Source organism: Hyperoodon ampullatus (genome assembly GCF_949752795.1).
Source record: "Hyperoodon ampullatus genome assembly, chromosome: 4".
Taxonomy (NCBI): Eukaryota; Metazoa; Chordata; class Mammalia; order Artiodactyla; family Ziphiidae; genus Hyperoodon; species Hyperoodon ampullatus.
Genome location: NC_136917.1, coordinates 113,817,600 through 113,835,357, shown reverse-complemented (window position 1 = coordinate 113,835,357; position 17,758 = coordinate 113,817,600). Strand labels below are relative to the sequence as shown.

Below are 17,758 nucleotides of genomic sequence, written 5' to 3'. Positions count from 1 at the left end.
ACAAAGATGGGAAGCTCTTAAAATAATAGATAAAGGAAATAAATTATGGTGCAAGATTATCTTTGGTTGCAACATGTGATTATTTATTCTTCTCGTTTATTTTATCCCTAAATTGCCTATGTTTCCTAAGGCAGACTCTAATTTTTATTAACTTTTAAACTTTTGGTATCAACAGAAATAGCAACAAAAACAAAACATAGAAATTACTGGTTGTCTTATAAAATGTGGGGGTTTTAGAAGCTATTATATATCACAACCTGAACTGAGGGTAGTAATAATGAGAGCTCATTTTATTTTTACGACAAATCACCTTGTGATGTAAACTTTGTTTAAATGTTGGAAAGTTGTACACTTGGTTGTTTAATGTTGATGATTTTTGAAAAGGCTATCTAGTGTTCTTTTTATTATATTTGAGTCTAATATTTTTTAAAGTTGTGATTATGATTACTTTTTGACATCATGGGAAGTTAGCAGGAGATGAATCCCTGGTGTCACAGCTGGAACTCTGAACATTTTCTCCCGATGGATATATAGTTGTAGATTTGGATTTGGTGGTATGATTTTAAGTACTGGTCTGAAGAGCTTAACCACTAAGTTAACAAGAGTAGGTCATTTAGCCAGAAATCATTTCATAAGAAAATGTTCTGGGGGCTTCCCTGGTGGCACAGTGGTTAAGAATCTGCCTGTCGGTGCAGGGGACACGGGTTCGACCCTTGGTCCGGGAAGATCCCACATGCTGTGGAGCAACTAAGCCCGTGTGCCACAACTACTGAGCCTGTGCTCCGGAGCCCATGAGCCACAACCACTGAAGCCCACGCCTAGAGCCCATGCAACAAGAGAAGCCACTGCAATGAGAAGCCTGTGCGCTGTGATGAAGAGTAGCCCCCGCTCTCTGCAGCTAGAGAAAGCCCGTGCTCAGCAATGAAGACCCAACGCAGCCAAAAATAAATAAATTAAAAAAAATGTTCTGTAAAACATATATTTAATCTGAGGTGGAAAAACTACATTTAAAAGTTGACTGCTGCAGCTCATGCAGCTCAATATCAAAAAAACAAACAACCCAGTCCAAAAATGGGCAGAAGACTTAAATAGACATTTCTCCAAAATGTATTGTATTGCCAACAAACACATGAAAAGATGCTCAACATCACTAATCATTAGAGAAATGCAAATCAAAACTACAATGAGGTGTCACCTCACACCGGTCAGAATGGCTATCATCAAAAAATCTACAAACAATAAATGCTGGAGAGGTTGTGGAGAAGAGGGAACCCTCTTGTACTGCTGGTGGGAATGTAAATTGATACACCACTATGGAGAACAGTATGGAGGTTCCTTAAAAAACTAAAAATAGTACTGCCATATGACCCAGCAATCACTACTGGGCATATACCCTGAGGAAACCATAATTCAAAAAGAGTCATGTACCACAATATTCACTGCAGCTCTATTTACAGTAGCCAGGACATGGAAGCAACCTAAATGCCCATCGACAGATGAATGGATAAAGAAGATGTGGCACATATATACAATGGAATATTACTCAGCCATAAAAAGAAATGAAATTGAGTTATTTGTAGTGAGGTGGATGGACCTAGAGTCTGTCATACAGAGTGAAGAAAGTCAGAAAGAGAAAAACAAATACTGTATGCTAATGCATATATATGGAATCTAAAAAAAAAAAGGTTCTGAAGAACCTAGGGGCAGGACAGGAATAAAGATGCAGATGTAGAGAATGGACTTGAGGAAATGGGGAAGGGGAAGGGTAAGCTGGGACGAAGTGAGAGAGTGGCATGGACATATATACACTACCAAATGTAAAATAGATAGCTAGTGGGAAGCCCCACATAGCACAGGGAGATCAGCTTGATGCTTTGTGTCCACCTAGAGGGGTGGGATGGGGGGGTGGGAGAGAGACACAAGAGGGAGGAGATATGGGGACATATGTATGTGTATAGCTGATTCACTTTGTTATACAGCAGAAACTAACACACCATTGTAAAGCAAATATACTCCAATAAAGATGTTAAAAAAAAAAAGTTGACTGCCTATAATATGACCAAAATACTAAGACTTAAAAAAATTTTTTTCACAGGTCTTTGCTTGCCACATTTAGCGGTAATTGTTTTGCTATTTCAGTATTTAATATGAATGACAGAAAACTCATTAATCTTGGTGGAGAACCACTATGTATGATAAAACAAACTTTTTGTTGCAAAAATCTCTTGAGAGTTTATTGGAAATAAGGGATGTCCTCCCATCCTTAGGATATCAGTTCAGTGGCTCATTCATTAGTGGTCATTTGAGCTTGGCAGTCAGTTGAACAGACATATGATGAATATTTTCCTGTTCTTTGTGATCAACCTTTTTCTTTTTATGTCTGTGCATTAGTATTGGGGCACCTAGCTCTTTTAGCTACCCAATTTCTCAAGTTTCAGAAGAAATTTTCATGATTCCATATAATAGAATGCTAAAATAAAGTATCCAGTTTGTAAGTATTCAAACTCTGGTGTCATTGTAGTCTCCGTTTGCCAATCCCCCTACCCCATCCCTTTTCACTTTCCTAATGAGCGTTTCTCTATTTAATGAGGGCAGTGAGTGATTTGGTACTTAGATTTTGAAGACATATGGATTTATAGCTGGTTGGCAACATTTCTTCCAAGAAATGTTACATCTGATTATCTTTTTAAAACACAACTTTGAGATATAATTCATATACCATACAGTTCACCAATTTAACGGGTACAATTTAGTGATTTTTAGTATTTTCACAGTTGTGCAGTCATTACTACTATCAATTTTTGAACATTTTCATCACCCCAAAAAGAAACCCCATACCCTTTAGCAGCCATTCCCCATTTCCCTCCCAACTTCTCCAGCACTAGGCAGCCACTAATATTCTTTTTTTTTTTTTTTTTTTTTTTTTTTTTGCGGTATGTGGGCCTCTCACTGTTGTGGCATTTCCCGTTGCGGAGCACAGGCTCCGGACGCGCAGGCCCAACGGCCATGGCTCACGGGCCCAGCCGCTCCACAGCATGTGGGATCTTCCCGGACCGGGGCACGAACCCGCGTCCCCTGCATCGGCAGGCGGACCCTCAACCACTGCGCCACCAGGGAAGCCCGCCACTAATATTCTTTCTGGACATTTCATACAAATGGAATCATACAGTATGTAGTCTTTATGACTGGTAGCTTTCATATAGTATCATGTGTTTAAGGTTCATACATATTATAGCATGTATCAGGACTTCATTTCTTTTTATTGTCAAATTATAATTCCATTGCATGGGTATACTACATTTGTACATTTGTCAGTTGATATACATTTGGGTTGTTTCTAACTTTTGGCTGTTAGGAATCATGCTGCTATGAATATTTGTACAAGTTTTTTACAAGTGGATGTATGGATATATACCTAGGAGTGGAATTGCTAGGTCATTTGGTAATTGCCAAAGTATTTTCCAAAATGGCTGTACCATTTTACATTCTTACCAGGAGAGTGTAAGGATTCTAGTTTTTTGACATCCTTGCCAATACTATCTTTTTTATTATAGCTATTCTAGTAGTGTGAAGTGGTATCTCAGTATGGTTTTGATTTGCATTTCCCTGATAGCTAGTGATGCTGAGTGTCTTTTCATGTGCTTAGTGGCCATTTGTACATTTTCTTTAGAGAAATGTCTATTCAGATCCTTTGCCCATTTAAAAATTGTTGTCTTTTTGTTACTGAGATAAAGTTTTTTATATATATTCTAGATACAGGTCACTTATCAAATACATGTGAAAATTTTCTCCAATTTTGTAGGTTGTCTTTTTACTTTCCTGATGGTGTACTTTATAGCAGGAAAGTTTTAAATTTTGATGAAGTCAAGTTATCTGTTTTTTTCTTCTGTTGCTTGTGCTTTTGGTGTTATATCTAAGAAGACATTGTCTAACCCAAGGTCATGAAGATTTACTCCTGTGTTTTCTTCTAAGCGTTTTATAATTTTAGTGCATATATTTTGGGCTTTGATTCATTTTGAGTTAATTTTTGTATATGGTCAGAGGTGTCAGTTCTCTAAAGTTACTTAACTTTTAAAATCTTTAAGGATTTATTATAGATGTAGGACACTTTGATACTATCTTAATGTTCAGTTCTTTACCCTGTTGGTTTAAGAAGTCATTTGTTAGGTTTCTGGCCACTGCTGTATCTTTAGACATATTGTCTTGTTTTGTCTGGCTTTCATGTAATTCATGTAGCTCAAAATGATGCCACATAATAAATATGCAGTTTGGAATTGTAGGACCCCTTTACTTTAGTGATATGGCATTTGCTAATTCTTTTGCCAGTGGACTATTTTCTGTTATTTTGGTTAGATGGTTAATGTGGATCCAGTGGCATAATTTGGAAAACAAGCCAAGCATATCCTCAGTCTTTATCACCATTATATTTAAACTTTAGTATTTGCCAGTTTGATAAGGTCTTTATAGTTACTTAAAGTTTTTGTGTAATTGCTGTGATCATATTAGAGATTAAACAGTTTCAAATTCAGTTGTCTTCTAGAGGTTATTATCATTGAAGATGGAACAAGAGTAGATTATTTATTTAGCCAAAAATTTATGGAGCACTGAAAGTGAATCAGACACTGTGATAGTCATTAGGAATACAGAGATGAAGGCCCTGATGTTAAGGATCCACACTTGAGTTGGGAGACATAATGTGCGATTAAGTGCTTTGAAGGAGAAAGAATTGGTCAGTATTGTAGCCTCAGTTCCCCTGAATGCAGAGTCTGAGGCAGAAAGCTTAGGTGTTGTTATAGTTTGCCTCCCTCATTTTATAGATGGGAAAATTCAGATACAGAGGTTAATAGTTCCAAGTTTAGTCATGAATTACAGAACTTGGATGAAAACTATTCCATGAATGGCTTTAATAAGGATAGAGGATCTCTTAAAGCAACTGCTCAGAGTGCTGTTGGCAGTATAAAATAGAACATATATATACACAATATAATATAGAATAGAAAGCACCAGATCTCTTAATTTCATTTTGACTGTGGGCTAAGAAACTAGAGTTTCTTGCTTTCTATATTATTTAAGTCCCTTCCATAGATCATTAATTATCTGGATGAAATTTTCACCAAATTATATTATGTTCAGAAATTATGTTTTGTTTCCAAAGAATTCTTCCTTTAGAATGTAGAGGGGCTAGATAGTGAAATAATTTTTTTTTTTGGCACTTAATGCTGGTGTTAACATGGACAAAAATTGCAATTTAAGATGTGGTTTGTTAACTTTTAAGTTGCACTTATGAGGTAAATCTGCTTGGGTGTGTTTGCTTCAGTTGTTTCTAATTTACTAAGGAGAGATCTGGTCCATAAAAAATTAGTTTTGAGTCTCTCAGGTTTGAGTTAAAATTGTCATGACTTGCAGTGACAATGAATATTAATTTTTCAACATCATGATTTATTGAATAATTCCTAGTGATTATTAAGCACTCCTTATAATGAGTTACAGAAGTTTTGCTAAATGTTGTTTTAGAGTCTTGCTGAGATTTTTAATGGCTTCTTGTAGTAGTTCCCCCTCCCCCCTTGAAATTCTCAGTGTCTTTTAAATTCATATGATTACAGTAGCGTTGAGAAGTATAGAGTAGGAAAAAAGTTTTACTCTCTGAAGGTAGTACCTCTCATAGTCCCTAGTTTGGGACTTTTCTTGTTTAATCAAGTTGCCTAGTCTAGTGTGTAATATTGATTGGATTAAGCAGAGCTATTGAGTATTTTAATTAAGTTTTGTGGAGCAATGCAGTGTTTAATTCAGCCTTTTTCTTTTGAAGACATATTGTTTGAAACATAAATTTGTATTCTTTATCAGATTTTCTTCTAAAAACTTGGTCTTTGGAGTCAGATTTGAAATTGAATCTTGACCATGTCACTTGTTAACTATATGACTTTGGGCAAATTACTTAAATATCTCTGAGCTAGTATTCTCAGCAGTGAAAGAAAGGATATAGAATCTAAGTCATAGGGGTGCTCTGAGGATTACATGAGATAATTAAAAAATCTAGTATTGTGCTAAACTAGATGAATTCTTTCTCTCTCCTTCAGTCTGTCTTTGCTTTAGCTATCTTCAGTTTCCCATAGGTTTCCTTGATAGAATTGTAAGTATTCATCTTTTTCTGAATTTTTAAAAATATTTAAATTATTGTCTTCTGATATCTCGTGAAAAAGTGTGAGGAAAGTGAAAAAGTATGGTGAAAGTCTGCTACTGTGTTGTATAAGAACGTTGGCTTGGAAAACTTCTGATCAGGTCTCTTGTCATCTTTTGTAATTTTGAAAAACTTCGAGGGAATTTAGCTTTAAGTCTGAGTTTGTTTTCCTTTTTGTAACATACTGAATTTGCCCAAATGGATGAAAGTGAAATTATTAGCCATTCTTGAATAAATTATAATGACTAGATCAGCACTGTTGAATGCAAATATTTGTGCCACATGTAATTTAAAATTTTGCAGTAGCCATATGGAAAAAAATCAGGTGAAATTAATTTTTTTTTTTTTTTTGCGGTACGCGGGCCTCTCGCTGTTGTGGCCTCTCCCGCTGCGGAGCACAGGCTCCGGACGCGCAGGCTCAGCAGCCATGGCTCATGGGCCCAGCCGCTCCGCGGCATGTGGGATCTTCCAGGACTGGGGCACGAACCCGCGTCCCATGCATCGGCAGGCGGACTCAACCATTGCGCCACCAGGGAAGCCCGAAATTAATTTTAATAATATATTTAACCCCATATATACAAAATATCTTTCAACACATAATCAACATAACAGTTATTGATATTTTACATTGTTTTGTGCCTTGAAGTCAAAAACATGGTATGTTTTATACTTTCAGCACATTTCAATTTGGACTAGATATATTTCAAGAGCTACATGTGGCTAGTGGCCACTACATTATATAGCAAATGTCTACGTGAGTAAAATATAATATTACAGCAGTAGTGGGCTTTAGCTGTGTTTGATAAAAATGTCAGTGGTTATCACTGGTTTAAAGTTTGTCTTCATGCCTTAGCAGTCATTTATGTGGGTGGTAAGAATTTACCCATCTTTGCAATCTCTATCCCATAAATGATTTTACCAGTTATTCATTGTCCATTCCCAAAGATTCGTAAATTTTCATAGGCCCAAAATACACTCTTCGATTATTGAGAGCGTAAACCAAACTTAATATATGTTTGTTCTCTTCACATTCATCAAATCTGTAGGTGTGACATGAGCAAGATCGTATTTTGAGAAGCTCATCCTGGATTACTGTGAAGAATACGTTGGGGAAGGGGTCAGAAGATTGGGGGGAACAGTAAGAAGGCCATTGCAGTTTACATATGAGAAATACTGGCAGCTAATGGGAGGGAGTGTGGGGTGGGAGTTGGAGAAGTGGAAAGAAGGAAGGGGGCTGATAGTAGCTTGAGAGTGATTGAAGGAATGCTTTTGGTTTTCTTTGCTTATGTGCATTTTAAAGATGATTGAGACTTGAAATGTAGATGTGAGGCATCCTGTTGAGAGGAAGCAGATGAACATATGAGAGAAAAGGGTAACTGATAGGGTGATCCTGAGCAAAGATGGGAAGAGATGAAACTTGTATATAAAGAGAGGTTTGTTGTTGTTGTTTTTTTTAATAGGTTTTGTCAAGTTGGCTTAAACTTTAGAACTGTGGGGAATATCTATCACTAAGAAAAATAAAGGATAAATTAGAGTTGTACTCTCCTCCCTCTCTTTTAAATTGGAAGGGAGAGAGAAGGTGAAATTAGAGTTAAATTAAGAAGTGATAGAGAACGGACTTGTGGTTGCAAAGGGGGAGGGGGTTGGGAGAGGGATGGAGTGGGAGGTTGGGATTAGCAGATGTAAGCTATTATATAGGGAATGGATAAAAACAAGGTCCTACTGTATAGCACAGAGAACTATATTCAGTATCCTATGCTAAATCATAATGGAAAAGAATATTAAAAAAAGAATGTATATATATGTGTAACTAGATCACTTTGTACAGAAATTGACACATTGTAAATCAACTATACTTGAGTAAAAAAAGTGCTTGAGCAGCAGTTTTGGATCAGTAAGTATGTTTGTGATCAGTGTGTATACTAGGCGTCAGAAAATATACTTATTAAAATCTTTCTCACCCAGAAGATTTTATTTAAATACAGTTAATGGCAGTACACTGTTTTTTCCGTAAAGTTTTAATGGAACACAAAATGGCAAAGAGCATTGGTTCCACCTGTTCTGGTTTTAAGGCATGGAGATGCACTCAGGTTACCTCAGGTGATGGAGGTCTTTTTGTTTTGGATTCTTGGGGAGGGAAGGAAGCCCAACGCAGTCGATCTCTGCGGTTGTGATGAAACAGTTTCTGAGGGCTAACAAGGTGTTTCCTCAATCCATAGCCCCTGCCCTTTACCTCCCTCCTGCCAAACAGTGGAAACTATTTTCAGGTGAAATCAATATTTATAAAACATAAAAATTGAGCTTCACTGATTCAAGTGAAGGTTAGGGGGCTGATCTCTCCCAGCCTTTTTCCCCTTTTCCGCCCCTCTGACACTTCCTCCTCCTTTTCCATTCTTCCCGAGGCCCGTCTGAGGATCTGTAGGAACATGTGAAAACTCCTCTAACACCAGTCATTCCTCATCAACTAGAAGAGCAGTAACTCTCTTGGCCCTCTTTTTGCTTTGGTCACTCACTGGCAACTCCAGTAAATGCCATTCCCCTCAGGTGCTGAACCTACTGCCGCTTTTCTGGTCGCCTTCTTATGACTTAGCTTCTATTTGTCTGTCTTTGCACCGTGAACTAGTGTCATCTGCTGCTGCTGCTACTGATTATAGTACAATCTTTATGTCTCATATTCAAGTGCCTCAACAAATAGGCTCTAATTGGATTGATTAGTTATTATCCAATATAGAGTCACTTCTGTTGGGGTCTGCTAGGCTCCCTCATGTCCAGTTCTAAAAATGGCTGCCGTTGGCACAGAGGCCCATTCTTCATCCTTTCACATGTAGCTAAGCTACTGGGGTCACATGACACAAGGCTAGGTGGAGAACTCCTGATTGCTTTCCTCAGGAGGTGGCTGTGGTTGTTTTTTGGCCTATTCATTACATAGGATGCTCTGTACGTTCTTGATACCTCAGTTAATCAAAAATGGACAGCTTTTTTTGTTTGATCCTATTTTGTTGGTAATAATGATAACAGCCTTAGCTATCACACAAGTGTTTTCCATGTTCAGGAATTGTATTAAGCATTTTACATGTAGTAGCTCATGAGCTATGTGATGCATTTTACTGATGAAAAACCTGAGTCACATTGAAATATGAAGTTCCTGTTCAATGTTTACAGCTTTTCATTAGTGGGGTGGGGAAGGTTGAATACAGGCAGTCACCTTTTCAAACAATAAAAGACTTATAGTCTATAGCATAACATTTCAGAGCTGCAACTGACCAGGGCAGTCATCTATCATATTTCTCCTGTTTTACATATGAGGCAATTGAGAGTTTAGTTGACTTGCTTAAGGTTGCAAAGGCTAGTCATTTCCAGCGAACCCAGAGTTTCTGATTCCTAGACCTAGTCCCCTTTTCTGCTTTAGAACAAGTACCTAAGACACAAAGTTTTGAATGTTAATTTTGAAACCCAAACCTATTAAGTGTTAGCAGATACAGTAAGTGGATACATAATGTATGGTTGTACACAATCATCCATGTAAGCTTTTTTTGTTTTTAGCCTACTGTTTAGCTTGAGGATGATATATATATATATACAGAGAAGAGACTGGAGTTGATTATTCACAAGAAATATTTGTTGAAGAAACTATTATTATTATTATTATTATTTTTGGCTGAGCCAGGCGGCATGCAGGATCTTAGTTCCCTGCAGAAACTATTATTGAATTAATGTCCTCATGTCTAGCTGAAGGTGAAAGTACTTTCTTGCCAGGTTGGAATCTTCCTATGGTTATATGTGGCAGTGATTGAGAAAGTCCAACATATAAAGCATGATGGAGGAAATCAGTTGAAATACAGTGAAGGTGCACAACCCTGGAGGGTTTGGTAAAGAAACTTGGATTAAAGATAGGAAAGAGCTAATTATGCTAGATGTAAAGTATTTACTTATTCTCTTCTTTGAAAAAACATTTATTTTTGTAATGCATCTTGGTTTTTAATGAAACATGACCATGGAGTTAAGTTGCTTACTAAAGGGTTAGCAGAATAGCCCCGGCTTGACTAAATGACATAACTTTATGGATAGTCAGGTCCAAAAAGGATATTTAAACTCTAAAGAATGTCTTGATTCTTGAAAGTTTGTAAAATACAGAAGTCTAGTACATTCCTCTAAGTCAATAAAATAAGACCAGGTCAGAATGCTTTCCTTGGTAGAAATGCAAATTCTCAGCCACCATCCTGCACATCAAGGTACGTTCAGAGTGGGCCTCAGCAGTTTGGGTTTTAACAAGCCCTCCAGGTGATTCCAGTGCTTGCGAAGTTTGAGAATCACTGTCATAGAAGCAACCAACTTAAGTTAAAACAATTTCATTTTGATTGTGTTGGAGAAGAAGTGAGATATTTTCCTGCTAAATTCTTAGCTCGTAAACAACGAGCTCAACCAGTGTCTTCTCTGGATAAAGTTATGATTGTGGTAAACTGTTTTTCGTATGTCTGATGGAAAGAGTATATATAGGCATTGGAAGTCCTGGCTTCCTAGTTTATCTCAGATATATGCTAATTAACCTTGAGGAAGTTTCTTTTTTACGGCCATATCTTCTTTTTCTGAAAAATGGGACAATACCATCCACCTGGGAGGATCATAGAAAGGGTTGGAAATAATGTAAATAAGTGCTCAATACTTAATAGGCATTGAAAGATCATTCATTATTACTTAAATCATCAGCTTTGTTGTTTTTCTCCCAGTTTAGAGACTATAGCTCCCTCAACACTGAAAAACTAATTTGAAATGTTAATTATGTGATAATTCAGAGATATCAGTTCTTTATCTTCCTAAATCATTCTTTTTTTTTTTTTTTTTTAGTGAGTGAGGTTTTTTTTTTAAATTAATTTATTTATTTTTGGCTGTGTTGGGTCTTCATTTCTGTGCGAGGGCTTTCTCTAGTTGTGGCGAGCCGGGGCCACTCTTCATCGCGGTGCGCAGGCCTCTCACTGTCGCGGCCTCTCTTGTTGCGGAGCACAGGCTCCAGACGCACAGGCTCCAGACGCACAGGCTCAGTAGTTGTGGCTCACGGGCCCAGTTGCTCCACGGCATGTGGGATCTTCCCAGACCAGGGATCGAACCCGTGTCCCCTGCATTGGCAGGCAGATTCTCAACCACTGCACCACCAGGGAAGCCCCCAAATCATTCTTGCTAGATCATTCTTGGCATATAGTCTACTGCTTGGTCGCCTAATACTATGTTAGGGGAAACTCCAGACCGACTAGAATTGAACTCAGTTCACTTGAGACAGTGATTTTAGCAAACTGCCAGTTAACTTTCAGCCTAGATTAAACTTTTCTGGAATCTAAAAGGAAACAAGATCATTTAAATTATTGTAGTCACAAGTAGAAAATTGGAAGAATGATTTCATTCTAGGCCTCTTTAGAACTAAGTTATACCTTATGTAGGATTAAAAAAAAGAATTTAATGTGAATTTGAATTTTAGGACACTTGATAATTGGATATACATATTTGTAGAATGAAAGTTGGAACTCATTGTACTTAAGTAGCGTTGAGAGAATGACATTGATGGCATGAATGTTGGCTAAGCAGGATCCATCTTTCCGACCCTACCTTTTGCCTCCCCCCTTTTTTCTTTTTGAATTAATTTTCTTCTGTAATCGTGGAAAACATTTTCATGGTTCCAAAGGAAAAACTATAAAAGACGGTACATTCAGAGAAGTCTAGCTTCCAAGTTTATGCTGTCTGCTCACTGTTCTCTTCCTCTCCCTATAGGCAATCATTTTTGTTTGTTTTTGGTTTATTCTTTTTTTAAAAATAAAGACACACATTCATTTTTATCTTCCTTTGTGGATAAAAGGCAACATTATATTTACACTATTCTGCACTTTACTTTTTCACTATTCCATAGCATGTAGATCTTATACCACTTTACAACTGCATAATACTCAGCTGCATAGTACTTTGTCATATAGATGTATTATAGTTTATTCAACCATCTTCTATTGATAGACATTTAGTTTGCTTCCATTCTTTGCTATTACAAATAGTATTTTGCAGTATATCTTCGGAGTAAATTCCTAGAAATGAGATTGCGGGTCATAGTTTAAATGCAGATGTAGTTTTGCTAGCACTTGCCAACTTTCCCTCCATAGAGGTTGTAACAGTTTCTCTTCCTATTAGGAATGTGTGAGAATCTTTATTTCCTTACAGCTTTGTCAACAGAGTATGTCAGACTTTTGGATTTTTGCTAATCTGATACGTGAGAAATGATTACATCAGCATCCAGTTGACTCTTGAACAACACAGGTTTGAACTTTGTGGGTCCACTTATATGTGGATTTTTTTTAATAGTAAATTTTATAGTACTACACGATCTGTGCTTGCTTGAATCTATGAATGCAGAACCATGGATGTGGAGTATAGGGAGGGCCAACTATAACTTATACAAGGAGTTTTGACTGAGCCGAGGGTTGGTGCCCCTAACCCCTGTGTTGTTGAAGGGTCAGCCGTAGTTTTAATTAGTGTTTCTCTTCTTATGAGTGAGAGTAAACATTAATTAAACATCTTTTCACTTAAACTTTTTGAATTAACTTCATATTTATGTTAATTTTTTAAGGAAGTATTTCTTGGTTATTACTGCTGCTACTGTTGTGAATAATTATTCTGGATTTTCCCCCCCCAGAGGTCGTAATAATAATCACTCAAGAAACAGTATTACCTCTCATGTATGATTAAATAAAAACCTATTTACATATTTCTTGTATTCAGAGATGTCACAGTCTAATTTGGGAAAAAAGACTTGCATGAAGATCATCATGGTTCAGTGAAATAAATGCTGATGGAGATAAATACCAGGTTCTGTGGGAGCATTGAGATTGGGATGGAGTGACTTGGATATCAGGAAGGTATCAGGAAGATTATTGGTTAGCATATGAGGTAGTCTTTGGGTTGAGTCTTTAAGGATGAGGAGGAGATTGCTAGGCTGACCCTGCCTGGAAGAGTATTACTGCCAGAGGAAGCAGTGCCAAGGAAGAATATGGTGTCTGAGCATTCACAGGTTGCCTGGTTTTGTGGTGGGTTGTGGTGGGCTGGGCGTTGTGACATGACTGCAGCTGGACCATCTGGATTTGCTAGGTCTCCACTTTTTGACCCTGAGCCCAGTTCTAAATTTAAGCACAACAATGCCAACTTGATTAAAAATTTGATTAAAATATTCATGTTTCTATTTTCTTAATTTTCCCCCTGAAGCATACATCCCCTCTTGATAATCTTCCTACTCATTTTTGTATAAACTGGGGAGGGTAACCCTGAGAGGAGGTAGAGTGATTTCTTTGCCCCCTTCCCATTTTATTGTTGAGCAAGCCTAAAGACTTTATTTTTCATCTCTGCTGTACTTTTAATTTATACTTACCACTTGCTTATTGCTAAGTTCAAGGCTCCTTATATAGTAGCTTGTTGTTTTTTAAATTAATTAATTAATTAATTTTTGGCTGCATTGGGTCTTTGTTGCTGCACGTGGGGTTTCACTAGTTGTGGGAGCCAGGGCTACTCTTCGTTGCGGTGCACGGCCTTCTCATTGTGGTGGCTTCTTTTGTTGCGGAACACGGGCTCTAGGCACGTGGGCTTCAGTAGTTGTGGCCTGCGGGCTCAGTAGTTGTGGCTCGTGGGCTCTAGAGTGCAGGCTCAGTATTTGTGACGCACGGGCTTAGTAACTCCGTGGCATGTGGGATCTTCCCGGACCAGGGCTCGAATCCATGTCCCCTGCATGGGCAGGCGAATTCTTCTTTTTTTTTTTCTTTGTGGTACACGGGCCTCTCACTGTTGTGGACTCTCCCGTTGAGGAGCACAGACTCTGGACGCGCAGGCTCAGCGGCCATGGCTCACGGGCCCAGCCACTCCGCGGCATGTGGGATCTTCCTGGACCAGGGCATGAACCCACGTCCCCTGCATCGGCAGGCGGACTCCCAACCACCAGGCCACCAGGGAAGCCCGAGCAGGCGGATTCTTAACCACTGCGCCACTAGGGAAGCCCAGTAGCTTGTTTTGTTTGGTTAAGGGAAAGGACTGGCAAGGTGTGAGGGTGGTTATAAGAGAGTTGATAAGGCTGGAAAGGTAGGCAGGGGCTAGTTGGAAACTTTGTATCTCATTTTGAGGAATGTGTATTTTATGGTTGAGTCTCTAAATCTGAAATGGATAAGGGGCAGAGGAGAGGGATTGGAGGAGGGAAATGAAAAGATTAGCTTTACATTTTTGAAAGGTAACTTTGATGACTGTTTTGAGGAAGATGGATTGGACAATGTACAGTGTAGACAAGGGAGCAATGGTCCCCAGACCAACAGCATCACCTGGGAACTTGTTAGAAATACAGATTCTCAGGTCCCACCCCGGACCTACTGAATCAGAAACTCTGGGAGTGGTGTGCAGCAATCTGTGTTTTATTTGATTCTGGTGAATGTGAAAGTTTGAGACTAAGGATATGAAGGCTGATGAGGCTGTATATTATGGTTTGCAAATGCCTTTCACATTAATTATGTAGTTGATTTTGTTGAGATGATCATTAATTATATTTGTGTCTTACTTTCACAGTCAAGAGAAATAGAATAACTAGGATTTTGTGATTTAGTTACTTATATGAAAGCCTAGTATTAAGATTTGAAAAGCTGGGCTAATGTGGTAATATATTATACTTGGAAGAGGGAGACAGTCTAGGATCATGTGGAACAATAAATACAGTCATGGAGAAGTACTGTAGTAGAATAAAACAAGAATAAAACAAGTAAGAGGTGCTTAATCTTGAATGCTCTAGATGTTTCCTGTACATGACATTGATTTGTATCGTGGTACTTAAATCTGCAGTGGGGAAAACTGAAGATATTATTTTTTAAAAAAGGGGAACGTGAACTCTTTGTGGGGCCCAGAGGAAAGGATGGGTTTACTCAAGATTTGCTGAGATGCCCTGTGCAATCGGTTCCACACAGCTGTTATGAGGTGGTCTATTTTCATTCTTTAAATAATAGCTAGCAGCTGATTTGCATCTAACCCAGTTTTCATTTGTTTTTCTTTGAGAGTGTGAGGGCTGTGGGTTTAAATTTCAACTTTCTGGAAGTGGGACTGAGTAAATCTGATAATCTTCTTTATTTTCCTCTGTTAGCTTTGCTGGGTGCCCAAAAGGACAGATAAAGCAAATGCTTTGTAAATATCATAATTGTATCTTAAAGAATAAGTAACCTTTTTTTTCTCCTTCAAATTTTATTCCAGGACCCATCAGTTACACAAGTGACAAGAAATGTCCCACCAGGACTTGATGAATACAATCCATTTTCGGATTCTAGAACAGTAAGACTCTTCTTAATTGGACTACTTTTAAATATTAAAATGGAAATTAAATAGGATTTATATTTCAATTATAGTTTCTTTTTAGTTGATTGGTTAAACTTATATAAAATAAGCTGTTAGTGTTTTATTTAGAATTTAGCAAGTTTATTAAAACAGGAAGGAATATTTCTAGTAACTGAAAATTACCATGATGGTTCTACAAATTAAATTGCTAATAACCCCTCTAATATGTTAAAATTACTACAGTTCTTTAAACAGGAGAGGTTTTTTGGTATACATGTTAGTTTCATGGTAATACAGGGTGATGTTTTCTTACAAAGAGAGATGTTCGTCTGGGACTGTACCATGAGTATTTGTATGATTGTCATTTGAATTAGGTGATTCTGAATAGGACTAGCTTTCTACTCTGGTAGACTAGAACCTCTGGAACCTGGCCTAGGAGCATATTCTTCTCAAAATGTAGTCTTGGTTTATAAAATGAAGGAGTATGGAAAAAAACCTTAAAGAACAGGGTTCTCTACCCTGAATACATATTAGAAGCACCTGGAGAACTTTATTACAGTATCTGTTAGGGCTCTAATCTCTCACAGGGCAGTTTTGTTTTTTGTTTTTGCTATAGTGCTTTTGATGATTTTATTGTGAGCCAGTTTTGAGGACTACTGAAGGTAGGTTCTGTTGAGAATTCTGCCTCAAAATTTCTCTGGCAAATAATTTTGTCTCCTGTATTTGAGTTTTTAGCTCAAATATCACACTCATGAGGCCCCTAATTTTAAACATTGTTGGCTCTTGAACTGTTAGTCATCCTCTTAAAGATATTAAAGTTCTTCAGTTATGTGCTTGGATTTACATGTCATTATAAGGATCCTTACTTGATCATCTCTTCCTGATGCATGTTTTTCAGAGTCTAGAAAATAATTCTAGAAGATCGTGTAGGCTTTTGCTTGGAAATATCTTCAAGATGTATTAACTTTTTAGTTTTAAGATGAGCTTTGTACAAAGTAAAAGCACTAAAATAAGAGTGAACTTTAAAATTTCACTTTACTTCAAAGCCCTCATTTATTTTAACAGCCTCTGTTTATGTGTAGCAGCTGCAACCCAGGCTGGGATCATCAAGTGTTCCCTGAGCATGTCAGTTTCAGACTGAACCCTGTGAAATGGCCAATAAGTTGACCAGTTTTGACATGTAAAGATGGCAGTGTCGTATGGCTCAACCTTATAGTGAACTGTGAAAATGTATGAGATTGCAACTTGGTAGGAGTTGAAAGGAGAAAAAGAAAAGCCCAGAACATTTTATTCCACTATATGTAGTTTGATAATTTCTGGGGGGGGTGGAGATGGAAACAAGACTGTTAAATTTGTTGGTAAAGAATAAAGGGAGATTTTTATATAATTTTTTGGAAGATTTTACTAGCAAAAAATGTTTAACCTTTTTACAGTAGCAGCTTTAGATGATTCTTTTTAGAAGTAGTAATGTTCTTCAACAAGTTGTCTACTTTGTGCCATGTGCTTTACCTGTATTACCTTATCGAATTCTTATAACAGCATTCAAAATGGATATTTTTTGTTTCCTTTTACTGATAAAGAATCTTAGACACAAGTCATCCAGCTAGTAAGTGGCAGAACTGGTTTATGTAACTCATCTTTTTTCTGTAAAGCTTTTGCCTTTTCCATTTTGTTAGTGCTGCCTTTAGAGACAGATGCCTAAGAAATAGAAGATAATGTCCCGGTCTATGGAAAATTTCTCACCTAATTGGGATTTAAAAAAATTACACGAATTAGATATATCCAGGAAGAATAAAACAAAAATGTAAATTATGGTTCTAAATGTTGAGACTTTACAGTCAAGGAAAGGTTTTCTGAAAGAGAGTAGCTAGGCAATAATGAAAAGCCAGCTTACAATGAAACACTCCTCTTAGATTTGTTGAGTGAGATAGTGTCAGAACCAGGAAAAATATTGTTACAAGAGCACTTAGGCATTTTTCACGGAACATTTTACATGATGGAAAATACAGATGTAATTTAAAAATTCAAAATTCTTCTGTTTCCTATACGTATGATTTTAGAAATTTGTCCCACCACTCCCCCCGCCACCCCCCGCCCGGGCGCCGGGTTTTGCAGCTGTGACTATTTTCTAAGAGCAAATGTACTTGGATAATTGATGTAAGTGATATGTCAGAACTCAGTCCAGATACTATTTTAGTTGATTGTTGTTATCTATATTTGTCTTAGAAAAGTATTTGTGAAAATGAAGCTTCT

General features: G+C 37.5%; 1 protein-coding gene across 3 annotated transcripts in view; it reads left to right on the top strand.

Moving 5' to 3' along the window:
* SCAMP1 (secretory carrier membrane protein 1) overlaps nucleotides 1-17,758 on the top strand; it is a gene marked incomplete at both ends in the record, with an annotated part of 105,286 nt that overhangs the window by 10,412 nt on the left and 77,116 nt on the right. The window contains 2 exons of one of the 3 annotated variants that reach the window (XM_079702067.1): nucleotides 15,425-15,502; nucleotides 17,732-17,735. The exons of 1 other annotated variant lie outside the window; for it this stretch is intronic. In XM_079702067.1, the coding sequence (XP_079558193.1) occupies nucleotides 15,425-15,502; nucleotides 17,732-17,735 (82 nt within the window). The remainder of the gene's footprint in view (nucleotides 1-15,424; nucleotides 15,503-17,731; nucleotides 17,736-17,758) is intronic. One more of the 3 variants, XM_079702066.1, reaches the window with a different exon arrangement.